The following is a 23,402-nucleotide window of genomic DNA, read 5'->3' as shown; positions in this document are numbered from 1 at the left end:
TAAATGTGGTTTTTTTGGTGTGTTTTGTTTTGTTACAGGGGAAGTCATGATGTGGCCTGTGTACATAATGAGACCCCAGCTTGTCCAGGCTTGACCCTGCCTTAGGGCCTTTGCCTGTGCTCTTCCCTCCACCGATAGCCCTCTCTTTTTGCACCCCACGATCAAGTTCACCCCTACCTGCCCCCACGTGCCTCTTCCTCCAGTGGTTTAGCCCCCTCTAGGGGTTCTTGCAACTCCAGACCCTCCTTCCTGACAGGCTGTCTGCTTTGAAGCATTAATCATTTTCTGACTCTTCTTCATTACTTGCTAGGTTATAGATGCCAGGAGGGTGGGGCTTGCACCTCTTGGGGTCCCCTCTCTGTCCCCTGAGGATCTGGCACACAGTAGGTGCTCAATAAAGGCTTGTCGTGGGTGAAGCAAGGGTGTCCCTCCACCTGCTGCTCAGCAGCGTTGTTGGACCACAGACAGAGTGCAACCAGGGTTGTCCCGGTCCCGCCCCTGGGGCTCACCTGCTTAAGGAAACAGGAACAGCCTGGGGGCAGCAGCCCCACCCCGCTGACGTGCAGACCCTGAATCGAAACCAAGGCTCCTGCAGGCTCTGAGAACAGCAGTGAGAGAGCCTCGGCAGCGCAAGGGTCTCCCAGGTACGTGCCCGGGTGGCAGTCCCTCAGCCAGCCACACACCCACTTCTGTGCCTGCCCCATGCTGGGTGAAGCCGGGGCTCCAAGAGCCTCGGCTCCATCCCAGATTTCTAGAAGACAGAGCCTGGGAGCCAGGCTGGGCCAGAAGGAGGGACAGGGCGGTAGAGACCAGAAAAGCAGGAGGAATTTTCAGTGGGAGCTGACCATTGAAAACTGGAGCTGGGACTGAGGGAAGGGCGTGCCTGGCAGGGAAACAGCATGGGCAAAGGTGTGGAGGGAAAGAGAGCTTGGTCAGTTTGGAGTGGAGCAAGGATGTCCTGAGGGCTAGAGTGCGGGGGGCAAGGAGATGGGGGAGGCCCCAATGTCAGGGTCAGGAGGCTGAAACCTAGTACGGATTCATTTATCCCTGGATAGTTATTCATCAGCAGACAGCCCTGCACCCTCGTCTGTGCCTGCCCAGCATCAGGTAGTGCTGGGGACCCAGAAAAATCCAAAAGGACCTTGCCCTGGGCCCGGTCTCTAGGAGCCCTTTGCATGGGGGAGACAGGGCCAGACACAGTGCTTTCTGATAGTAAATGCCTGGGGGCACTCACCCAGGCCTGTGAGCTTCCCACAGCCATCTCCCCTTGCCAAACCAATGTGACAACAGGACTGACCCCTGTGGTTCTTATGATTGCAAGCTGCCCATCAGCCATAACCATCTGGAAACTTTGAAGAACAATCTCTTACTTACCAGCCCTCGTGTGCACGCCAGGGGCACACAACCAGGTTGCCGAGAGAGAAAAAGCCAGCGCACATGGCCCCGGGGTTCTGCTTTTATTAGCGTTGAGGATGGGGGGCTAGGGTTTGGGGGCTTACTCCTTATTGGTGAATATAAAACATAAGAGCAGGAATTTAAAGCGTGGGAAGAGAGAAAAAGAAAGGAAAGAAAAGAAAAGAAAAAAGAAAGAAGGGGGAAAAGTGATCCAGATGGCCAGTTATCTAAATCAACCAGGATGTCTAAAACACAGGAGTCTCATGGTGGGGGAGTGGGGGCGGGGAGGGGGGACGTGCATGGAGAGCATCCTGGCTCTTTATCTAGTGGCGTGGCTGGCAATGTGTTTATTCACGATAGACTTCATTGAGTTAAAGCAGATGACTTGGCAGTCAAAGCTTAATTCAGGCACTTGCATTAGGGAAAGAAAAAGCCAACTGTCAGGGCTCGCACTACACACAGACACTTGAGCTCCACGAGGCAAAGCTAGGCAAAACTTAGTCAAGAATAGAGGGGAAAATGGGAGATAGAGAAGGGGGCCAAGGCTTTGTCTAGGGGAAGAAACAGGAAAGCTGCCTGGAGGAGAGGATGTTTTTGCTGGGTTTTGAAGGATAAATAGGAGTTCTCCCAGGTAGAAAAAAGAACAACCCTGTATACATTACCCCAGGCTAGGACATTACTGGATTCATGAATATTTATTATCTACACAGAGTGTGTAGTTCTGAACCAACTGTACCTTCCCAGGTAAATATCATCATATCCCCAAACTACAGATGAAACCAAAGGCACAGAGATATTAAGTGACTTACCCAAGGTCACACAGCAGCTACGTGGGGGAGCTGGGGCTGGAACCCAGGCTATCTGGCTCTGATTCCAGGTTCTTGATTGTTTTGTCACCCTGCTTTATTATATATTTCTTTTTTTTTTTTTTTAAAGATTTTATTTATTTATTTGACAGAGACAGCCAGCGAGAGAGGGAACACAAGCAGGGGGAGTGGGCGAGGAAGAAGCAGGCTCATAGCGGAGGAGCCTGATGTGGGGCTCGATCCCATAACGCCGGGATCATGCCCTGAGCCGAAGGCAGACGCCTAACCGCTGTGCCACCCAGGCGCCCCTATTATATATTTCTTAAGCGATCTCTTTAATTTTACTCGTCCCAGAATGCCTTTGGGCCTCTCCCCAGGGGGCGTGCTCAGCATCTGCCTTCTGGCAGAAGAAAGTCAATATTGACCGGGTTAGTCAATATGTCCCCACCCTCTGGAAACAGCACAGTAACAGTGACCTTCTGCAATATCGAAACATCAGATAGGGCCAGTGTAGGGGGTGGGCCAGGTTAGGGACAGAATTAAGAGTGACCGTGAAGGGTCATGAGCTGACCACCCAGCAGGGCATGAGCCTTTTGCTGGTTTTGCATTGATTTGAGACTCTTATAAATCAGTACTATTATTTTTCTTCAGCTCCTTGTCATTGGCTCACAAAATCCAGTGTTACCTTGAGCTTAAAAGTATCAAAACTCATATGAATTAATGATGATGCACCTGGCAGGTTACAGGTGCCCCTTCAGTGGCCACCAGACATGACCATGTTGGGAGCAAAGGGTGTTACTTGGAGCCACATCTCTCTAGTGTTTCTTCACTTACCATTTTGCCATGTCCACATCCCTCCTGGGACATTGATATTTATTTAAATAAAGTCAGTTCTTAAAAATATATATATTTATTTGAGAGAGAGAGCGTGTCCACGAGCAGGAAGGGCAGAGGGACAGGGAGAGAGACTCTCAAGCCGACTCCATGCTGAGCTCGGACCCCAGGGCAGAGCTTGATCTCAGGACCCTGAAATCGCAACCTGAGCCAAAACCAAGAGTCGGACGCTTGACCGACTGTGCCACCCAGGCACCCCTCAGTAAAGTCAGTTTTTAAGCTTAAATGCACATACTTATAAAGGGAGCTTTCTAACACTTGCAGTAATGGTATAACAAGAATAAAAGGACAGGGAGAAATTCCTGGGGGATTTTTAGAAGGAGCCAATGAATGAATGCATAGTAGGTGCTCAAGAAACACAAGCCAGATTCAAGCCCTTCGCTCTGGCCAGCCTGGAGGACTTATCCAAGGAGGAGGCACCATGAGCTGTAAGAACAGAGCAAAGTATAGGAGATGGACCAGGCTTGACTCTCTCTCCTCCCTCCATCTGCCAGGTAACCGGTCCCCAGGAAGCCATGACAGAAGTGGGAAGGCTGCCCCCTCCATTGCCCCCACGACTGGACTGGTTCGTGCAGACACAGGTGGCTCAGCTCACCCAAGAAGGGGTCCCTGCATGGTTCCACGGTGCCATCTCGAGAGAGTAAGGACACACACACAAACACACACCTTCCACCCTGACCTCCACCCTCTTTCCTTGTCTGCCCCCACCCTGGGCAGATTTTCTGTAGAATTCTGGGCTCAGCTTGGCTTGGTGAAAAGAGCTCTGAAGTCCCAGACAGAAGAGGACTCATTGCGCGCCCAGGGCCAGTTACTTCCCATCCCTGGACCTCAGCTTTCTCTATACAAATAGCCACCAGACCAGCACTGCCAGGGACCCGTCTCCCAAGGCCAGGCATCCGCAATCAATGATGACAGGATGCAGCCTCTGAATCCTTAACACAGTGTCCCCAACGGCTGCTCTCAGTCCTTCAGGGGCATGACCTACATGCACGTTCTACCCCGGACTGAGTTCAGAGCACATGAACAAACTCGCCTCCTTAGTCACTCTCTTGGTTCTCAATGAATGAAGAGAAGACTGTCTATGGCCACGGTTAGCATGTAGGGACATTGAGAGAACGTTGTAAAACCCACAGAGACGGTGAATCGGCCGCTGTCTCTGAGTTCTGGGAGGCGCCCCTAAGAACAGAGTGTGAGTCACACGTTGCAATTTTAAAGTTTTTAGTAGCTGTGTTAAAAGAAGTAAAAAGAAACAGGCGGAATTAATTTTAATCCTCTTTTCTTCAACCCAGTGTATCCAGGATATTATCACTTCAACATGAGTACTAAAATCTCATTCATGGGACAGTGTACGTTCCTTTATTTTGTAGTAAGTCTTCAAAATCTGGCATCGTACACCAAAAGCACATCTTGATTCTGACCAGCCACATGTTAAGTGCTCAGTAGCCACACGTGGTCAGTGGTTCTGGAGTAGACAACTCGGGTCCAAAGTCTCCCCATCTTGTCCCATGGAAGGCCACCTTCCTCTCTGTGAACCCATGATAATAGCAGTAATGATGATAGTGAATACTGGTAATAATTTGGTGAGCAGTACGAGGGTATTTCAGGCATGAGGAAGGCAGGAAGGGGCTGAGGGGGAGAGGAGAAGGTTTGTCCTGGGGTCAAGGTCATCAGAGGCCTTTTGCCACTGACAGGAACACCCCTGTATCTGAACATCCCAAGGTCTGAAACAGCAGAAACAACGAAGGGTTTTAGGTTTGTTCAGTCCTGGGATGACGGGGGCACCAGGAGTCCGGCCAGTATGCCGGGCCGCTGGACCGCAGCCATCTCCCTCCTGTGTGTGTCCTTCCAGGGATGCTGAGAATTTGCTGCAGTTACGGCCACCGGGATCCTTTCTCATTAGAGTGAGTCACAGCCACGTGGGCTACACACTGTCCTACAAGTAAGGCCCGGGCTAGGGGCCAGGGAAGGGGCAGGAGGGCTCCAGGGCTTCCTGGGAAGGGGCAAGGAGTGCTTCATACCACAACTGCTCAGAGAGCAACTGGTGTACAATTCTGGCCAGATCTGGCTGCAGTGAGCCGCTGCAGGTCCAGCTGTAACCAGCAGATGGGGGCTTGGTGGTAACAGCCTGTGTGTCTGAGAACAGGGGCTACTGGGAGCCCAAGAGTGGCTGCTGCCCTCCCCTAACCACCCCTCCCCTTTCAACCATCTCCTTGGCAACTCTCTGACTCCACCTGGAGGGACAGAGGGACGTGTTAGGGAAACTCAGGGCAGTCCAGCTCCTTAAGGCCTCAAAACCTGGTCGGGCATCTCACAGCATTCAGCAACACAAACTAATTTTCAAAAGCATTCCAGGCCAAAGGAATAAAAAAAAAAAAATCCGATGGCTCCACTGCAGTTATCCACCGTGAGAAAAGCTTAGGCCCTGAGTCACACAGGCAAAGGCTTGGCTCTGCCACTTACATGGTGTGTGACCGTGCACAAGTTACTCAACCTATCTGTGCCTCCCCCAAAATCCTCATCTCTAATAGAAAAATGCTAAAATTAATTCAGACTCTTGTTGTGAAAATTAAATAAGATATCCTAAGCACATACTGGGCCATTAATAAATGCATCCATTCATGCACAGAGCGTTTATTGAGGACCTGCTGTGTGCTAGGTGCACAGACTTAGCCTGGGGCCTGACTCAAGTTTTACACTCTCATCACTTCTATTGATCATTTGACCCTAGCTAGGCACGAGCTAAGCTTTGATCTGCACTAGCTTATTTCATTTTCATGAGAATCCCGAGGTCAGCCTTAGTAGCCCCACGTTATTGATGGGGAAACTGAGGCACAGCGTCGTTAGTCGCCCACCAAGTGTCACATGGCTAAAAAGCGCAGAAGGCTATTGGGATCTGAACAGTGGGGCTGCAGCCTTGATGCCGCCAGCTCGAGGGCAGGGGGATGGGGCCAGACTGAGGAGGAATAGGATTTCCTAGCCCCGCAGTGTCGCCACAGAGCCCAAAGCTGCTGCCGCCACTTCATGGTGAAGCTTTTGGATGACGGGAGCTTCGTGATCCCAGGGGAGGAGAAGGCCCATGCCTCGCTGGACGCCCTGGTCACCTTCCACCAGCAGCAGCCTGTGCGGCCACACGGGGACCTGCTGACTCAGCCCTGCGGGCAGGTGAGCGTGGGGACCCCGGTGGGCCGTAGCCGTCCTCGCGGGGGCCAAGCCCCCAGACTCATTTTGTTCCCACGCTCCCCATTCAGCCTCTTGGGATTCTGTCACTGTTGTGGTCCCTGCCCTCCCCCGGCCCCACCCCTCCTGGTCTTCCTTCCCTGCCTTACCCCAGCCCCCCAGGCTAATTTTTTACAAGGGTTCATTTGTGGGGGTATAACCTTGGCTGATCTATAGGAATAGAGTATTTCCTTATAAGGCTCGTGGCAGCTGGGGGGGCAGGGAGGAGGGGAGAGACACCCCCCCCCCCGGGGAAGGAGGGAGGGGGGTCCTAGCCCTCAGAAGCTACTATGGGAGGGGCATGTTTCCATACAAGGTGTGTGGGCCAGGCAGCTCCTGAACCCCACCTTTTAGGGCTTGTCTGGGACCTTGGGGTCCTCCTCCTCCTCCTCGGGGCTGAGATGTAGGTTCCCTCTGCCCCACAGAAGGATCCAGCGAACTCAGATTATGAGGATCTCTTCCTTTACTCCAGTGCATTGACTGAGGAAGTCGCCAGCCCCGCCTACATCCCCAAGGGACATCAGAATCCTTCCTACTATCCCAGGGCGGCCCCTGAGGAGGTACGTGATGGAAAGCTGGCACCTCCAATACAGGGGGGAGGAGCAGAGGTGGCCAACAGCTGCCAGAGGAGACTCTCTAGAGTGAAAATCAGATCCTATAGCTCCAGGTATAAAACCTTCCCGTGATTTTTGAAGATACTGCTATTAAAATCCCAACCGTGACCTCAGCTACTCCTTGTGCTCAGCACCGGTCCAGCTCCAGCCCCTCTGCTATCCTTGTCCTTGTTCAGATATATCAAGCTAACTTCAGGACCTTTGCATGTGCTGGTCCCACCTCAAGAACTTTGCACGTGTTGGTGCCACCCACCTCAGGGCCTTTGCACATGCTGTGTGTGCTGTGTCCCCAGATTTCCTATGCCTGGCTTCTTTCTTTAATTCTTCAAGTGTCTCCCTCCCCAGACTCCAGACTGAAAGTAGTCCCCTCTGCATTCTCCATCACCTCATCCTGTTTATTCACTGCAGAGCACTCCTCACAATTTAAAGAGTCTTTTTGTGGGTTAAAAGTTTATTTGTGGGTTTTCATGTTTCCTGTCTGCCTCCCCTATCAGACTGTGAGCTCCGAGAGACCTGGGAATCTATCTGGCTTGTTCACCCTATCTTGTTCTTCTGTCTTCCTCTCCTCCCCTCAGAGAAGGCCTGGCACAGAGCAAGTACTCAACTAATGAATCTGTGAAGTAGATGAATGAATAAATTAACGAATCCCACCTTCTCAGGGCTGATTAGACCCTCAGGAATCTCTAGGCTAAGTGTCCTTCATGCCCCCCACATGGCAGGGACGTTCTGACAATAGTGGAAATGAAACAGGCTGGTAGGATGAACATCAGTGGGTGTGGGGCTAAGGGGTGAAGGGAACAGTCGGGGAAGACCTCCGGAGGAGGTGGCAAAGACCTAGGACATGTAGGATAAGGAGGGGTCAGCCACATACAGAGATGCAGGGAGGGTGTTTCAGGCAGAGAAAAGAGCACATGCAAAGGCCCTGAGGCTCAGTGTATTTCGAAAACAAAAGAACAACAAAGCCAATGTGTGGATGGAGTGGGGTGAGTGAAAGGGAGGACACCGGGAGGTAAGGGGCCAGAATCAGCAGGAGCCAATCATGCGGGGCCTTGGGCCTGGGTGTGATCTGGCATTCTATTCCAGGTGTGCAGGGGGAGTCACCGTGAGAGAGCCTGTGGCTGCCAGCGCAGAAGGGGCTGCCTGGCAGCAGTGGTGGAGGTGGCAGGACTGTCCCAGTGGGAGGGACCAGAAAAGGATCTCTGGGTGTGGAGCAAGAAGCTATTTGGGACATTTTAGAAGGGAGCCTGCTGATGGGTTGGAGGGGGAGGGGGAGGGGAAGTGAGATGTTGTTATGGTTTGAGTCCCTGGGCCCTCCATTATTTGGGAGGTGATCCCAGGATGTGCCCCTGGGGGAGCAGGGAAGTGGGATGGGAGAGGGCAGCCCATGGAGGGTGTGTTAGGGAGCAAGCTCCCCTATGGGCAGCCAGGGCTTGGTCTCCCTCAAGGAGGCCGGGACTCTACATGGGACATGCGCTTCAGTTATCCCACCTTAGGGGTGAGGAGTTGGGCTATCGATCCTCCATCTTCCATTAGCCCTTGGTCAAGTGCCATTCCTAGGAGATTTTAATTCTCTGGCGCTTCTGGCCTGCCATGGGGCCAAAGAAGGACCCCAAGCAGAGTCCCCACTGCTGGCATGTGGGAGTGGAGCTGGGGGCACTGAGTGCTCAGGGCAAAGGGATATGGATGGGGCATTGTCAGCATCCGCCACAATTGTCACCTGAACAACCAAGTAGATTGGGGCCCGAGGGGCATCTGGCCTGCTTCCGTATGGCCCATGAGCTAAGCATGGCTTTTACGTTTTTGAGCGGTTGAAAAAAATAAAAGTAGTATTTCACGACAAATTTCCACGTCCATAAAGTTTTATTGGAATGCAGGCACACCCACTCGCTGATGTACGATCTCTGTTGCCCTTTATGAAAAGAGTTTGCCAATCCCTGGGGGAGATAGTGAAGCTGTTTATGGGGATGGGAATGACGGGGCATGGGATTGAGTTTGGGGGCTCACCTGGGGTCCTTCTCATCCCCCAGATGTCTGAGTGGGACCCATGTCCCAACATCCAGGGCATTCAGAGTTTTGGTGGGCAGGATGGCCCCAGGTCTCACCTGCTCTTGGTTTCAGACCTCAGCGAGCCTGAAGGGAAGGAAGCCAAAAGGAGAGATGGACAGAGCTTCCACGGAGGAAGCCACTTCCTCCTGGCCCCCAAAAACTCCTCTTGAGAAGGCCTGCCGGAAACTCTGGAGGAACCTCAAGGCATTCCCTCAGACGGGCAAGAGGGTCCAGCAGCAGCTGACATCCCACCTGACATCTACGAACTTGTCATCACTCTGGAATGCTGGGCCACCAGTAGTGACACACAGCCCGGGAGCCAGGCCAGGTGACACACACCGGGAAGATAATGTTGACACAGACAGCTCTGTGGCCACGTCCCTTGCAAGCCCCTCGCAGCCCCAGGATCTGAGAGACAGAGCTGACCCCTCCATGAAGGTCTCAAGATTGGCCAGCTGGAGCGAGGCGACCCCGAGGGTCAAGGATTGGCCCCAGGTGGTAGTGAGGGCCCTGTCCTCAAAAGTGTCCAAACCAGAGACAAAGGATTTGGCAGAACCCCGGAAGGACTGGCTCCCCGAGGAGTACCGCCCACCGCCACCCTTTGCCCCTGGGTACTGCTAGAGAAGAGCTTTGCCCTGGCTCTGGGGGCTCTCACACTGGACTCCTCGTTGTCTACCCACTGGCCCTCAAGAACCTGAGAAACGTAATAAAAGACATTGCTTGGGTCTGGTCCTGCAGTTGCCAATGGTGTGACTTGGTTGTTTGAATAATAATAATTATCAGTGACAGCAAGGGTCTAGGGCACCTACTGTGTGCCAGGCCCCATGCCAAAGCCTCCAAGTTCATTATTTCTGTTACACCTCTGAGCAGGCCCAGCAGGTAGGCTCATGCTGCATATTTTAAAGAAGAGACTAAGGGTCAGAGAGGAGGAGAGGCATGGCCAAGGTCACCCAGCTACAGGGGGTCAGTGCGAGAATTTGAAACCTGGTCAGTTGGAGCCCTTTCCCCACATCCTCTGCACCTGGCTCAATGCCAAGTACATCCTCGCCTATAAACAGCTGTTCACACCTTCCTCCTGGGGTTCTCGTGCAGATGAAGGAGGTCAGAGTTGGAGAGGGTTTGGCACACAGTACACACTCCCACCACCAACGTCAGCTTTAGAAGAAGCACATGAGCCCCTTTCCTTTAAAGAAGGAGACAGACAGCCCAGGATCATGGTTAGCAGTGGGCTCTGGAGGAAATCCCAGGTCACAGGGCTGTGTGACCTCAGGCGAGTCACTAGACGTCTCTGGGCTTGTTTCCTCACCTGGAAAATGGGGAGAAGTGCAGTCCCTCTTTCTCAGGATGAACCAACAGGATGCACATAAAACCTAAGGCTTTGGCTCACAGTAGGCGCTTAATAAGTGGAGGTTAGGGTGGGAGTGGCGCCCTAGAAGTGACACACAGTGGAGGTGTCTGGGAAGGTGCCTGGGGGCTAGTCGCAATTACAGGAATGACCACACCCTGGACTGACTGGGGCTATAGATGTGCCCCAGGACGACCGCAGATGGAGTGGGTGTGGGGCTTCTCAAATCCAAAGGTGTCAATGTCTGGGATCTGGAGAGAGGTAGGCCTGGGTTCAGGGCAGCCTTTGCAGATGACTTGAGGTGTGGCCTTGGGCAAAGCACTCTGTTCCCTCTGAACGAAGTGTGATTGCTTCTCAGTCGACCCTGCTGGGATGCCATAGGCAGCTAATGCAATGGCTGAGAGACAGCTGCTTTGTAAACTGTAAAGTACAGTGCCAGCCTCAGCAAATGATAGTGCTGCCACCTCTGTCAGAGGCCTCCTGTGGCTGTTCTAATGAGTGAGCAAGGAGCTAAAGCTTTGGTCTCCTTGAGGAGCTCCAGGATTGGGGGGTAAGAGGGGACTTGAGAGGTTGGGGGTAGGGTTCAGCCTTGGGAGGCCCGGGGGTGAGATCACAGGGGCCTGATCTCAGCATCTGGTCTCTACCCACCAAAACTCACAGCCACAAGGCACTTCCAGCCCTCATGGTGGACAGAGATCTCGAAGTCAGCGACTTCCTTGTACAAATGGGGAGATCACGGCTCACAGAGGGCGCAGCCACACCCAGGGTCACACAGTGAGGGCAGAGGTGAGATCCCAGGCTTCCTCTCTCCCATCCGGCAGGTTTAAGGTGAAACACGTGTCCTCCAAGCAGATGTGACTCAGTGACGTGTGTTTATTCCCAGAACCCAGGGAGACCGGATTCCACAGTGGAGTGAGGGGTCACCCTGTCTTCCTCTGACCCGGCTTCTCCTCCGTGGGGCACTCAGATGCGAATGTGGAAGGTGCTGTGCAGAGAGAAATGGAGTCAGTCATCAGGCAGGGTGGCCCTCCTTCGTTCCCCGCCCCCCGAACTCTCCCCCAAGGAGTCCCTGAGACAGGCAAGGAACCATAGGGGGAGATGGATCCCCTCGAGAACCCCAGACCATGGCCCCCCCTGACTCCCACAGGGGTGGAAAGCACACCTCTCTGGATTGGAGTTGACATTCCAGCTCTGCCCCAGACTTGCCGTGGGACTCTGAGTGGCTACCCCTTCCTGGGCTTCAGTTTACTCTTCTGTAAAATGGGGATAATAGCCATCCCTCCTGCATGGGGCTGATATGAGGGCTAAGGGGGCAAATGCGCAGAGGGCTGTCACACAGAGGTGCTGTCCTCAGTAGGGTTCATTCAGTTGTCATTGTTTGTGTCTCTGTCTGCTAGGAGACCAGCTGTGCTTCTCCAGGTAGAGGAGGGGGGCCCTCTGTGCATATCAGGACGCCACCCAAAATAATAGCCACGACAGCAACGCCAGCACACACATACTGAGCACCTATTTTGTGCCAGGCACTGCTCTAAAGCTTTTCCGTGTGCTGACTCAGGGGTCAGCCCACTTCTCCGTGAAGAGCCAACCAAATGGTTGATATTTCCAACCTTGGGCAAGGACTCAGCAGTCGTGGCCAATACATACACAAGCAGGCCTGGCTGTGTGCCAATAAAACCATTGATGGACACGGAAATTTGAATTTCATAACCATTTCATGTGTCATGGAGTATTATTAGTCTTTAATCTTTCCCCACCATTTAAGAAATGTAAATACCATTCTTAGCTCGCAGGAGGTACAAAAACAGGTGGCTGGTCACCCCGTGTATTAATTTGCTATCAGCCCTACTGTGGGGGCTCTGCTTCTCTCCAGGACTGCCAAGTACAGTTGTACACTCTGTTCACTGCAAAATGTTTGGACAAGAGAGGGCTGAAGACCAGCCATGTTCCATTCACCCAAAGAGCTGCATTCACCCACAGGGGATCCCCAATTATCCCCATTTTAAAGATGCAGGGACTGAAGCCAGGGAGGCTGGGAAAATTCTCTAAGGTCACGAATGAATGGAGGAACTTCCACAAATGGAGTCTGCGAACTAGTTCCGTAGCAGCCCCTCTCGGACGAGGACATGGATTGTGCAAAGTGGCGAGGAGTGGCACACCTGAGGAAGTCGGGTGCCCGCAGGATCATGTTCTGGAAGTCTTCCAGGGAGAGCCGCCCATCATGGTCGCCATCGGCCTCATCTAGCACCTTCTCGCACACCAGGCTCACCTCCTCAGCGCTCAGCTCCCCCCGTGTCAGCTTGGTCACTGTCTGCTCCAGGTCCCACGCACAGATGTAGCCGTCATTGTTAAAGTCTGTGCGGCGGCATGGAGGGGATGTGGGGTAGGGGCACAGCTGGGGGCAGGTGGGCTGGGCCTCTTGCCCCCATGTTACAGAGGAGGAAACTGAGGCACTGGAGAGAACCCAAGACCCTGGGGTAAGAGCTGGGTCCTGCTTCGGAATTGGGCAGAGTCCCACTGGGAGCTCATTCATTCACTTGACAAGTATTTATTGAGCACCTACTATGTGCCAGGCACATGTGACTCTTTTTCATCTACTCAACAAGGATTTAGGGAGTGTCTACTATGTTCTAGGTACTGTGATAAGGTTTCATTCATTTGACAAGTTTTTAGTGAGCACCTACTGTGTGCTAGGCACTGTGATATACTTTCATTCATTCATTCATTCATTCAATCAACAAGTATTTATTGAGCACCTCCTTTTTGCCAAGCATGGGAGACAGATGGGGAAGAAAACAGATACTGTTGCTGCCCTTGGGTCTCATCAGAAATAAATCAGTAAGAAATGAGCAAGTTCTGAACAGAAATTAAGCAGCACTGCTCCGAGCTGGGAGAGAACTAGGATGTGGGGTGGAGAGTGATTGAGGGTGGAAGATGCTTTCGACCTAGACTTCAAGGTGAGCAGGAGTCACGGGAACAGTATTCCAGGCGGAGGAACAGCAGACACAAAGGCCTGGAGGAGGAAGAGTTTGGCGTGCTGGAGGAAGAGGGAGGCCAGTGTGGCTGGAAAGGAGTAAGTACTGGGATGAGGTCAGCAAGTACCAAGGTGGGGTGCAGGACAGGGTCAAGCAGGGCCTCGAAGCCCCCAGGGAGACATCTGTGACGGCAGGGCAGCCCCTGGCCCCAGGCCTGGTCTCGTTCCCTCTCCCCATCCCACCCCCGAGCCCTGCACGCACCATAAATTTTAAAAGCATAGTAGGCTTTGAGATCGCGGGGAGCCATTTCGCTCATCACGGAAAACATGTCCAGAAAGTTGTCCAAGGTCATGTGCCCATCCCCGTCCTCAGAGAACACCTGGGCAATCCTCTGGCGGAACGGGTTGTCCTGGGGACAGGAAGCAGGGAGGCCACCCCTGACCCGGAACTCAGGGCTCCATATGGAATCGCTCTCAGCACCCACCTTCCTGAAACCTCCAAGTACTCCCCACCTTAAAATTTCCTCCCACCCACGATCGCCGGGACAGGACTTCAGGCAACTCCTCTCTCTGCCCCTGTGGTCTGGGCAGCCTTGACCCCACTTCGGGCTCCAGATGCACCCACGTGACCTGGTTGAGGCCAATCAGAGATCCTATGCTCGGCAACCATGATTGGCTCTGGGGTAGGCAGGGTGACTCACACTGGCCAATCAGGGGCTGCACTGAAAGATGTCGCTGGAGGGACCTGCTTTCTGCTAGTTGCAGAGCTGGCAGGAGGAATTTGGGACCGCTGGGGCTTCTCTTCACTAACTCAAGCGGACAGGCTGCCTGAGACTGAAGCCCCTTTCCTGGAGGAGCTGAGAGATGGAGGGTGACTCCGAATACATCCACAGAAACCCTGGTTCCAGCTGTACCTGGCGCTAGCTCCGCCCCTGGAGTTTTTCCTCCTGTGTTCCAATACATTTTGTCCCTCTCCAATGAGGTTTCTGTCCCTTGTGATAAAATGATCTTTTCTCAGTCACTCACCTCACAAGTCCCCTTAGGCAACACAAACTATGTGACAAACATCCAGACGAGAAGAACTTGCTTTTTTAGTGGCTCCCGCTATGAAAAGCAGAACTCGCATTCCCTGAGTACTTGCCATGCAGTAGGCCCCGCGCCAAGCCCTTTACCTCCATTACCCCCATCCCGTCATTCCAACAACCCCGAGTTTGAATCCTGTCTCTGTCACATCCTAGCTGTGTGACCATGACCAAGTGTCTTAACCTCTCTGAACCTGACTTCTTTCATCTGTAAAATGCATCCACTTCATAGGAATGCAGCTGGGGACCTCCCTACTATTTTTTCCCTGCTGCCCCTGCCCCATGCCCCATGTATACCTTCAGCTCAGGCATGCTGCCGATGAGCTCGTAGGGCACCTTCACATCAGGACAGCTGGTATAGTCGAGGGGGACAAGCTGGGGAGCCAAGTCCTGGTAGCGATAGAAGAGCCTGGTGTGGGGAGGGAAATACCGGGAAGGGCTGGGAGATGGGATGGGGAGGACTTGTCCCCTTTCTCTCATTCTTGCAGCTGCTCCTACACACGGAAGGATCGTGGGTCCCCAAGAGTCATCAGCTCTGGGCTCAGTCCTCAAGCATATAGAGCCAAACACAGGCACGTCTACCCCCTGGGGACTGGGCCAAAGTGGTGAGAGGGCCCCAGAGCTAGGGGAGACTCAAGTAGGAACACTGGTACTGGGCTTTGAAGAATGAGTAGGAGCTGACCAGCTGATCTTAAGGTGAGATCATGTCACATCAAACATTCAGAGAATCTGAGTGAATCTATGAATCTCTGGATATCATCCCATTGTTGACCTCTGACTCTAAAGACCCCCCATTCTCACATTTTCCTTCTCTTGCCCCATAATAAAAGCATTCCCTAAATTGGGCGGGGCAGAGACAAAAGGCCAATATTCAGGGTTTTTTAAATGCATGCAAGGTATTTTGCAAAACACCAAATTCCACCGACACTACCTAAATGGTGAGGCCACCTCTCCACTCCCATGTCCTCACCCGCTGACGCCCTATCTTCACTGGGGGCATGAGAAGCAGCAGCCTTGTAAAGAGCATCCTTGGTGAGTCAGAGGTCCCCAAGCAGCTAGGGGCTGTTTCTGAAGGAGACGGGAGCCCCTGGGTCATATGATGGCTAGGAACTCAAGGAGGGGGTATCTGGAATTTCAGTCCTGACCTCACAGGTCCCTGATCAGGCCTCCTCGGGGAACAGCTTGGGTTTGAGCTTCTGTGTGGACTTGAGCATATCCCTCTTCCCCTCTGAGCTTCTGTTATTCTGCTAACAAACAAGAGGCTCAGGGTGAACGAAATGTCAGCCCTCAAACTCCTTGGAGCTCTGCCCATCTGCAGAGCCCGGGTCAGCCTCCCCTATCCAAGCCTCAGTTTCCCCATCAGTAATCTGATCGTGATGGCCAGGGTGACCCTACGAGCTGTCCTCACCCAGACAATGGGGCTCACTGGTGAAAGGTGTGCCCATCAATAATGGATATCCCGTGCCCACACAATTGGGGCCTTGGCCCCTATCACTCTGTATCTGAACCCCTGCCAGCTTGGGTTTCACAGCTCCAAGTTCATGGGTCGGGGCCTCTGGACAATGGCTCCACGGGCTGAGGAGCAACGTGGGATACCCATCTATGCCTCTCTCAATCATGCCAGCGACCTGCAGCGGCCTCAGCCTGCCTTCCCGCACCCTTACCTTGATGCCACCCCCGCAACCCAGGGCTGACTCTAGCCTCTGCCCCCAGGTGCCCAGCCTCCAGTCCCAGCCTCTTCACACTGGCTTCAGGGGGATCTTTCTAACATGCTGATCTGTCCCTCCCCCACCCCTGCTCACATCCTCTCCATGGCTCCGCACAACCTTTGGGAGAAAGCCCAAGTTAATCAACCTAGAGACTGTGACAATATGACAAGATGTGTCTTCTCAGCGTCCCCGTCTCTGCCTCCATCCACTGACCATGCCCGTAATCCTTCCCTTTGTGTTTTAACCACCGTGAGGCACTTAGACCTGTCCCATTACAAATACCCTCCAGCAACGGATAGAAGGTTGTTCCCAGGTCTCCCTCCCTTTCTCCCCAGACTGACCTCATGATTTCCTTTCTTGTGAAGAAGGTGCAGTCCTGCGGAGAGAGAGGTTGGCTTGGCCCAGAGCCTGCCTCAGGGGCCCCCTTCCTCTCCCTCCCACTGCACACCCATCCCTGCCTGATGCTGCACACAGAGCTGCACCAGGAACCCTTGCTGACTGCACTCCCGAGACAAATGATGCTGCCCCCACTTCCCAGGCCAGGAAACCAAGGCTGCCGAACCTCCTGTGGGCCCAGCCCATCACCCCTACCTGATATGCTTCCAGCTGCTCATGAGTGAAGACTGTCTGCTTGTTGCCCATGGTGAAGACCACTGCCAGGACTCTGGAACTAGCTCCCAAAGCCCCAAGTCTCTTCCAGACCACACAGGTTGCCAGGCTGCTGCACACCAGCGTCTGGGCAAATCTCCCTGCCCTGGCTGTCACCTGCCCACCCGCCCTATCACCCCCAGCCTGGTGAGATCAAGTTACAGCCAAGCTCTCTGGGCAACAGCCTGAGTATGTCCATGGCCACCAGGACAAGAAGGACTGCCGGAAGTCATGGAACAGCAGACCACATCTGCCACAACTGGGTGAGGCTGGGGGTATGGGGCCCCTTCCAGAGACAGGCAGGGTGATGGAGAGACTGCAAGCATATCCCAGCTCAAATACTAGCTCTCCACCTACTAGCTATGTGCCTTAGACAAGTCACCTGACCTCTCTAAGCCTCATTTGTAGGATGGAAGTTATATTAGTACCTAACTCTTTGAGTCATCCTGAAGATCTAATGAGATCATTAATGCAACCAAAAAATTTTTTTGACGATTGGGCATAAATTTTAGACGCTGGGAATATAATAACTGGGTGAACAAACTAAATGAGGTTCCCCAGATATCCACTCCCCAGAGATGATGATGATGATGGTGATGGTGATGTTATGGCTTAAGAAAAGTGATCCAAGGTGTAAGTTAGAGAAACAGTTGGTTAAATAATACCAAACAGAATTCTTTATTGCAAGACTTGTCAGAGCCTTTAGCATGCTAATGTTCACCTTGCAGCCTCAATGGGTAGATACAACGTAGCAGCTGCCAACCTTATTAAGACCTAGAATCCTTTTGCGCAGAACAACTGGGAGTCAAAAGTCCTTAACCTGGTGCTCCATGCTTTTCTTGCTCTGTGTCTTTCCTGTCTCTCCCTTTCTTCTCCTGCTCAGCCTTTTCCACTGTCACACCCCAGCCCCCCTGAACTGCTCTTGGATCATCCCCTTCCCTCTTCCCCACTCTCTGGACTATTACAGTTCCTCCAAGTCTCATCAACTCTCCTCTGGCCCAGGGTGTGAAACCATCTTATAGCATATGACTGTGATCAGGCTTTAAAGACCCCCTTAGGATGATTAAACAAACAAACAAACAAACCCCAAAACCTGACAATATTGAGTGTTGGAGAGGATGTGGGGCAACGAACTCTTATTAATTGCTGGTGGTGATGCAAGATAGATCGGCCACTCTGGAAAACGGATCAGAACTTCCCTGTAGTTAAAGATGCACTTAACCTGTGACTCAGCCATCCTGAGTAGTTACCCAAGGGAGATGAAAAGATCTATGGGCACACGAAAACCTGTACATGCCCACAGCATGGAGAATATACTTGCAAATCATATATCTGATAAGGTACTAATCTCCAGAATATATCAAGAACTCTAATGAGACTACAATAAAAAGATAAATTACCCAAATTTTTAAAAATGGGCAAAGATTTGGGGGAGGGGATGAATAGATGGAACACAGAATTTTTATGGCAGCATTTTTCTTTTTAAGTTGGCTCCACACCCAGCATGGAGCCCAATGCAAGGCTTGAACTCATGACCCTGAGATCAAGGCCTGAGATGAGATCAAGAGTTAAATGCTTAGCCAACAGAGCCACCCAGGAGCCCCTATGGCAGTGAATCTATTCTGTATGATACTGTAATGTGGTTACATGTCATTATACGTTTGTCCAAAACCATAGAAAGCACAACACCAAGAGTGAACCCTACTGTAAACTTTGGATAATATGATGTGTCAATGTAAGGTCGTCACTCATAACAAATGCACCAATCTGGTGGGGGATGTTGGTAGTAGGGGAGGCTGTGGGTGTGTGGGGGCAGGGAGCACGTGGGAAATCTCTGTATCTCCTGCTCCATTTTGTTGTGAACCTAAAACTGATCTAAAAACAAAGTCTATTAAAACAAAACAGAACAGGTAAAGGAATTGAGTAGACATATCTCCAAAGAAGGTATACAAATGGCAAATACGCATATGAAAAGATGTTTAACCTCATTAGTCATTAGGGAAATGCAAATTAAAACCATAATGAGATACCACTGCATACCCATCAGGATGCCTATAACAAAAAAGACAGATAATAGCAAGTGTTGGCCAGGATGTGAAGATACCGGAACCCTCATACACTGCTGGTGGGAATGTAAAATGGTGCAGCTGCTTTGGAAAATGGTTTGGCAGTTCTTTAAAAAGTTAAACATAGAGTTACCATATGACATAGCAATTGTCACTCTGAGGGGGAGAGAATTGATGTCCACATAAACACTTGTATGTGAATGCTCATAGCAGCATTATTCACGATAGCCCCCAAGTAGAAACAACCCGAATGTTCATCAATGGGTGAATGGATAAAGACATTGTGGTCCATTCGTACAACGGAATATTCTTCAGTCATAAAAAAGGAATGAAGCACAGATAAATGCCACAATGTGGATGAGCCTTGAAAACACCATGCTGAGTGAAAGAAGACACAAAGGCCACATAGCGTGTGATTCCATGTATATGAAACATCCAGAAGACGCAAATCCATAGAGACAGAAAGTGGTGGTTGCCGAGGGGTTGGGGGAGGGGGATGGGAATTGACTGCTCAAGGGGGTGGGGTTTCCTTCTGGAGTGATAAAAATGTTCTGGAACTAGATAGTGGTGATGGTTGCACAACTCTGTGAAGGTGATAAATCGCACCGAACTGTGCACTCTAAAAGGTGACTCTTATGGTATGGGAATTATATCTCCATTTTAAAAAATATTTGTACATGAACAGTGATAGCGATTTTGTGCATAAAATCTAAAACCTGTAAATAACATAAATGTTCTTCACCTGGAAAATGGTTAAACAATCTGGGGTCCGTCCATACAATAGACTACTACTCAGCCATAAAACGAAATGAACTATTGATAGACACAAAATGAATGAACCTCAAATGCGTTATGCTAACTAAAAGAAGCCAGACTTAAGAGGCTACCTACTGGATGATTCCATTTATATGACGTACTCAAAAGGACAAAACTATAGGGACAGAAAACAGATCAATGGTTTCCAGGGGCTGCAGATGGGGGAACAGGGGAATCTTAGGGGTGATGAAAACTGTCCTATATTTCTATTGTAGTGTTGGTTATATGACTGTATTCATTTATCAAAACTCATAGAACTATACACCAAAAAGAGTGAGCTTCTTGCATGTAAATACATTTAAAAAAATGAAGACAATAAGAAAACTAATTAGCAAAGATCTCCTTACTCCCCAGTGCCTCATGGTTGAAATCCAGATTCCTACGCCTGACCCCATCAGGCGCTCTGTGATTTGGTTGTGCCCCCACTACCCATCGACAATTAGTTATTGGGCACCTACTGTGTGCCAGGCACTGTCCTAGGTCCTGATAATACAAAAGCAGTGCTCTCATGGAGCTCACATTCCAGTGGGCAAGCAATCAATAAACACGTAATTAGGAGTGCTTCCAGGAGGAAAAATAAAACAGGGCAGGGATAGAGGGAGAAGAGGTTGAGCTAAATAGATTGGGAAGGGAAAGCCCCCTGATGAAGTGATATTTGAGTAGTGACAGGAGGGAAGTGAAGGAATAGTGAATGGAAGAGAGTCCTTGCCAGTGAGAAGAGCAAGTGCAAAGGCCCTGAGGCTGGAGTAAGGTTGACACAGTTGGAGGAGGGCAAGCTGGCGGTGCTGTGTTGGAGCTCAGCAAGCACTAATTACAATTAGTAAGCTGCTGCTCATGTCAGTCAGCCACCAGAGGCTGCCTCGCTGACACTCAACTCCAATAATGGGATTTTTTTCTTTTTTGCATTTCCAAGAAATGATTTTTCATGGTATAAATAAATTAATTTTATCTCTCTATGGATAAATTCCAGCTTTATTATGATAAATAATATGCAACTATATCCTCTTATAATATAGGATAGAGAACATAGAATCATAATGACAATACAGTGTTTCAATAATCATCAGGGGAAAACAAATCAAAACAACAGTGAGATATCACTGTCAGGATGGCTATTATCAAAAAAACCCCGAAAGGCAACAAATGTTGGTGAGGATGTAGAGGAATGGCAGCCCTGTACACTGTGGGTGGGAATGCAAAATGGTGCATCCACTATGGAAACCAGTATGGAGGTGCCTCGAAAAATTAAAAACAGATCTCCCATAGGATCCAGTATACATCCAAAAGAATTGAAATCAAGGTCTCAAGAGAGATATTAATACCCCTGTGTTCATTGCAGCATTATTCACAATAACCATGATATGGAAACAACCTAAATGTCCATGGATGGATGAAAGGATAAAGAAAATAGGGCATATACACGTGATGGAAAAAAGAAGGAAGTTGTGCAATGTGTAACAACATGGATGACCTTTGAGTGCATTTGCTCAGTGAAATAAGCCAGTCGCAGAAAGACAAACACTGTAGGATTCCACTTAGATGAGCAGAAAGTAGAATGGTGGTTCGCAGGGGCTGGGTGGGGGCGGGGGGGGGGGAGGGAGAATGGGGCTTACTAGCCAACAGGTGCAGAGCAAGATTCATCAAGCAAGCTGAGTGAGCTCTAGAGGTCTACTGGACATTGTATCTATAGCCAACGATAATGCACTATACACTTAAAAATTTGTGAAGAGGTTAGATCTCATGTTGAGTGCTCTTACTACAATAAAATACAATAAAAAACAAAAACGTAACCACCAAATGACCCAGCACTTGCCCTCTCGGGCAATCCCAGAGAAATGAAAACTTACGTTCACATAAAAACCTGTAACGGATGTTTTATTCATAAGATCCGCAAACAGGAAACAACTCTTGTATCTTTCGACAGATGAATGGTGAAATGAACTGGTCCAACCATATCGTGGAACGCTACTCAGCAGTAAAAGGGATACACCTGACAACTTGGATAAATCTCTGGGGAATTATGCTGAGTGTGTGTGTGTTGGGGGGTTGGGGAAGCCAATCTTAAAATGTTACATACCGTGTGATTCCACTTACATAGTGTTCTTAAAATGACAAAATTATAGGAGTGAGAACAGGTTGCTGGCTGCCAGTGTGCAGGGATGGGGTGGGGGGAGGTGGGTGTGAATCAAATGCATCAAGAGGGATCTTGGTGATAATGGACAGCTCTGCATCTTTCCTGCAGCAATGCCAATACCCTGGTTGTGATAGCGCACTAGAGTTTGATAAGATGTTACCATTGAGGGAAACTGGGAAAAGGGTACAAGGGATCTCTCCGTGTCATTTCCCTGTTGTTTTAAAATGTTTTATTGTGGTAAAAATAACACGTAAGGTTTGCCATTTTGACCATTTTTAAGTGCACAGCCCAGTGGAATGAAATACGTTTCACACTGTTGTGCAGCCATCACCATCTGTCCCCAGACCTCTTTTCATCGTGTAGAACTGAAACTGTCCCCATGAAACAGCTCCCCATTCTCCCCTCCCCCAGTTCCTGGAACTCACCATCCCACTTTCTGTTTCTGTGAATTTGCCTATTCTGGAAACCTCATGTAAATGGACTCATATGGTCTTTGTCCTTTTCTGTCTGGCTTCTTGCACTCAGCGTGTCTTCCGGGTTCGTCCACATTGTAGCGGGTCTCAGAATTTCTTTCCTTTTGAAGACTATGGCTAGATCCCATTTTGCTTATCCATTCATCCATCAATGAACATTTGGTGTCTTTCCACCTTTTGGTTATTGTGAACAACTCTGCTGTGAACATGGGTATATACTATCATGTCCTTTTTTCTGTGTCAGGATCCCACATTGCACTTAGTATCTTAGGCTCCTAATCTTCAGTCTGTTTTGTTTTATTTGTTTTTGATTTTTCAGTCTTTTTTTCTCATGACCTTGATAGTCCTGAAGAGTACCAGTCAGGTATTTTATAGAATGTCCCTCGTTTTTATTTGTCTGGTATTTTCTCATGATTGGAGTAGATTTATGGGTTTTGAGGGGGAAGACCTCAGAAGTGAGGTGTCCTCCTCATCACATCATACCTGGGGTTACTTGATAACTACATGACATCACCGACAATGTTGACCTTGAGCTCTTGGGTAAGGCGACGTTTGCCGTTATTTTCCACCCTCGGATAACTGCTTTCCCTTTCAATATTCTATTCTTTGGGAACAATGCAGACTGTCTTAAAGAACTGTGCCTTATCAGGGTCCTTGATGGCACAGAGGGCAACGTTGTGTGATAAAACACCAGTTTGGACACTTACAGCTGGACAGTGATTTCGGTGAGTTGTAACTCTGTGTATGAAGACATTTAGAAAACCTTAGCTGATTTATTGTATTTTCTTTGTATGTATATGCAAGAATAGCATATAATAAAAATCTCTGTGTATTTAAATCTTATGACTCTTTAAGTGGATATAAAATTAAAAAATTTAAGTGAGCAAAAGCACAGGAATTTGGCACAAATCCTCTCTTAGAACATAAATTATCAGTGGGGGCAATATTGCTCCTAAAGTGGTGAAAATTGGTTCCAGGAGGAGGGGATGAAAAAACCCTAGATATTTCAATGGTTTGTTGCCCTCCAAAGCTCAATCCGTGACAAAAACTGAATCATTGGAATTTAACTTCTCTCATTAAATTAAATTGAATTAAATTCTCTTTAGGGGCTATTCTCTTTAGGGGATGATAATGGAAAAAAAAGGTTGAGAAATGCTTGTCATAGAGGTTTATAAAATAGTGACACA

General features: G+C 50.0%; 2 protein-coding genes across 2 annotated transcripts; one reads left to right on the top strand and one right to left on the bottom strand.

Annotated features, from left to right (window-relative positions):
* Positions 1-563: 563 nt before the first annotated feature.
* HSH2D (hematopoietic SH2 domain containing) lies at positions 564-9,690 on the top strand. The gene is made up of 6 exons (XM_045778604.2): positions 564-644; positions 3,590-3,735; positions 4,945-5,034; positions 6,092-6,257; positions 6,737-6,871; positions 9,044-9,690. Exons 2-6 carry the CDS (start codon positions 3,611-3,613, stop codon positions 9,590-9,592), a joined length of 1,065 nt encoding a protein of 354 aa, XP_045634560.1. The 5' UTR covers positions 564-644; positions 3,590-3,610; the 3' UTR covers positions 9,593-9,690.
* A 1,481-nt stretch (positions 9,691-11,171) lies between these two features.
* Positions 11,172-16,720, bottom strand: CIB3 (calcium and integrin binding family member 3). Its single transcript, XM_045778715.1, has 6 exons — positions 16,670-16,720; positions 16,420-16,454; positions 14,667-14,778; positions 13,550-13,697; positions 12,473-12,668; positions 11,172-11,301 (listed from the first exon to the last, which is right to left on the bottom strand). The coding sequence occupies exons 1-6, from the start codon at positions 16,718-16,720 to the stop codon at positions 11,280-11,282; spliced, it is 564 nt and encodes a 187-aa protein (XP_045634671.1). The 3' UTR covers positions 11,172-11,279.
* Between the last annotated feature and the right edge of the window lie 6,682 nt (positions 16,721-23,402).

This window comes from Ursus americanus, chromosome 14 (assembly GCF_024610735.1).
Source record: "Ursus americanus isolate L20-20 chromosome 14, mUrsAme1.1.p, whole genome shotgun sequence".
In the NCBI taxonomy this organism is placed as follows: Eukaryota; Metazoa; Chordata; class Mammalia; order Carnivora; family Ursidae; genus Ursus; species Ursus americanus.
The sequence above is the reverse complement of the archived record's forward strand: the minus strand, read 5'-3'. Positions and strand labels throughout refer to the sequence as shown.

Coding starts and splice junctions, on each gene's coding strand:
- HSH2D (XM_045778604.2), top strand. CDS start 3,611: ATGACAGAAGTGGGAAGGCTGCCCCCTCCATTGCCCCCACGACTGGAC. Junction 3,736..4,944: donor CACGGTGCCATCTCGAGAGA/GTAAGGACACAC, acceptor GTGTCCTTCCAG/GGATGCTGAGAATTTGCTGC. Junction 6,872..9,043: donor CCAGGGCGGCCCCTGAGGAG/GTACGTGATGGA, acceptor TCTTGGTTTCAG/ACCTCAGCGAGCCTGAAGGG.
- CIB3 (XM_045778715.1), bottom strand. CDS start 16,720: ATGGGCAACAAGCAGACAGTCTTCACTCATGAGCAGCTGGAAGCATAT. Junction 16,455..16,669: donor AGCAGCTGGAAGCATATCAG/GTAGGGGTGATG, acceptor CTCTCTCCGCAG/GACTGCACCTTCTTCACAAG. Junction 11,302..12,472: donor CGGGCACCCGACTTCCTCAG/GTGTGCCACTCC, acceptor CTCTCTGCACAG/CACCTTCCACATTCGCATCT.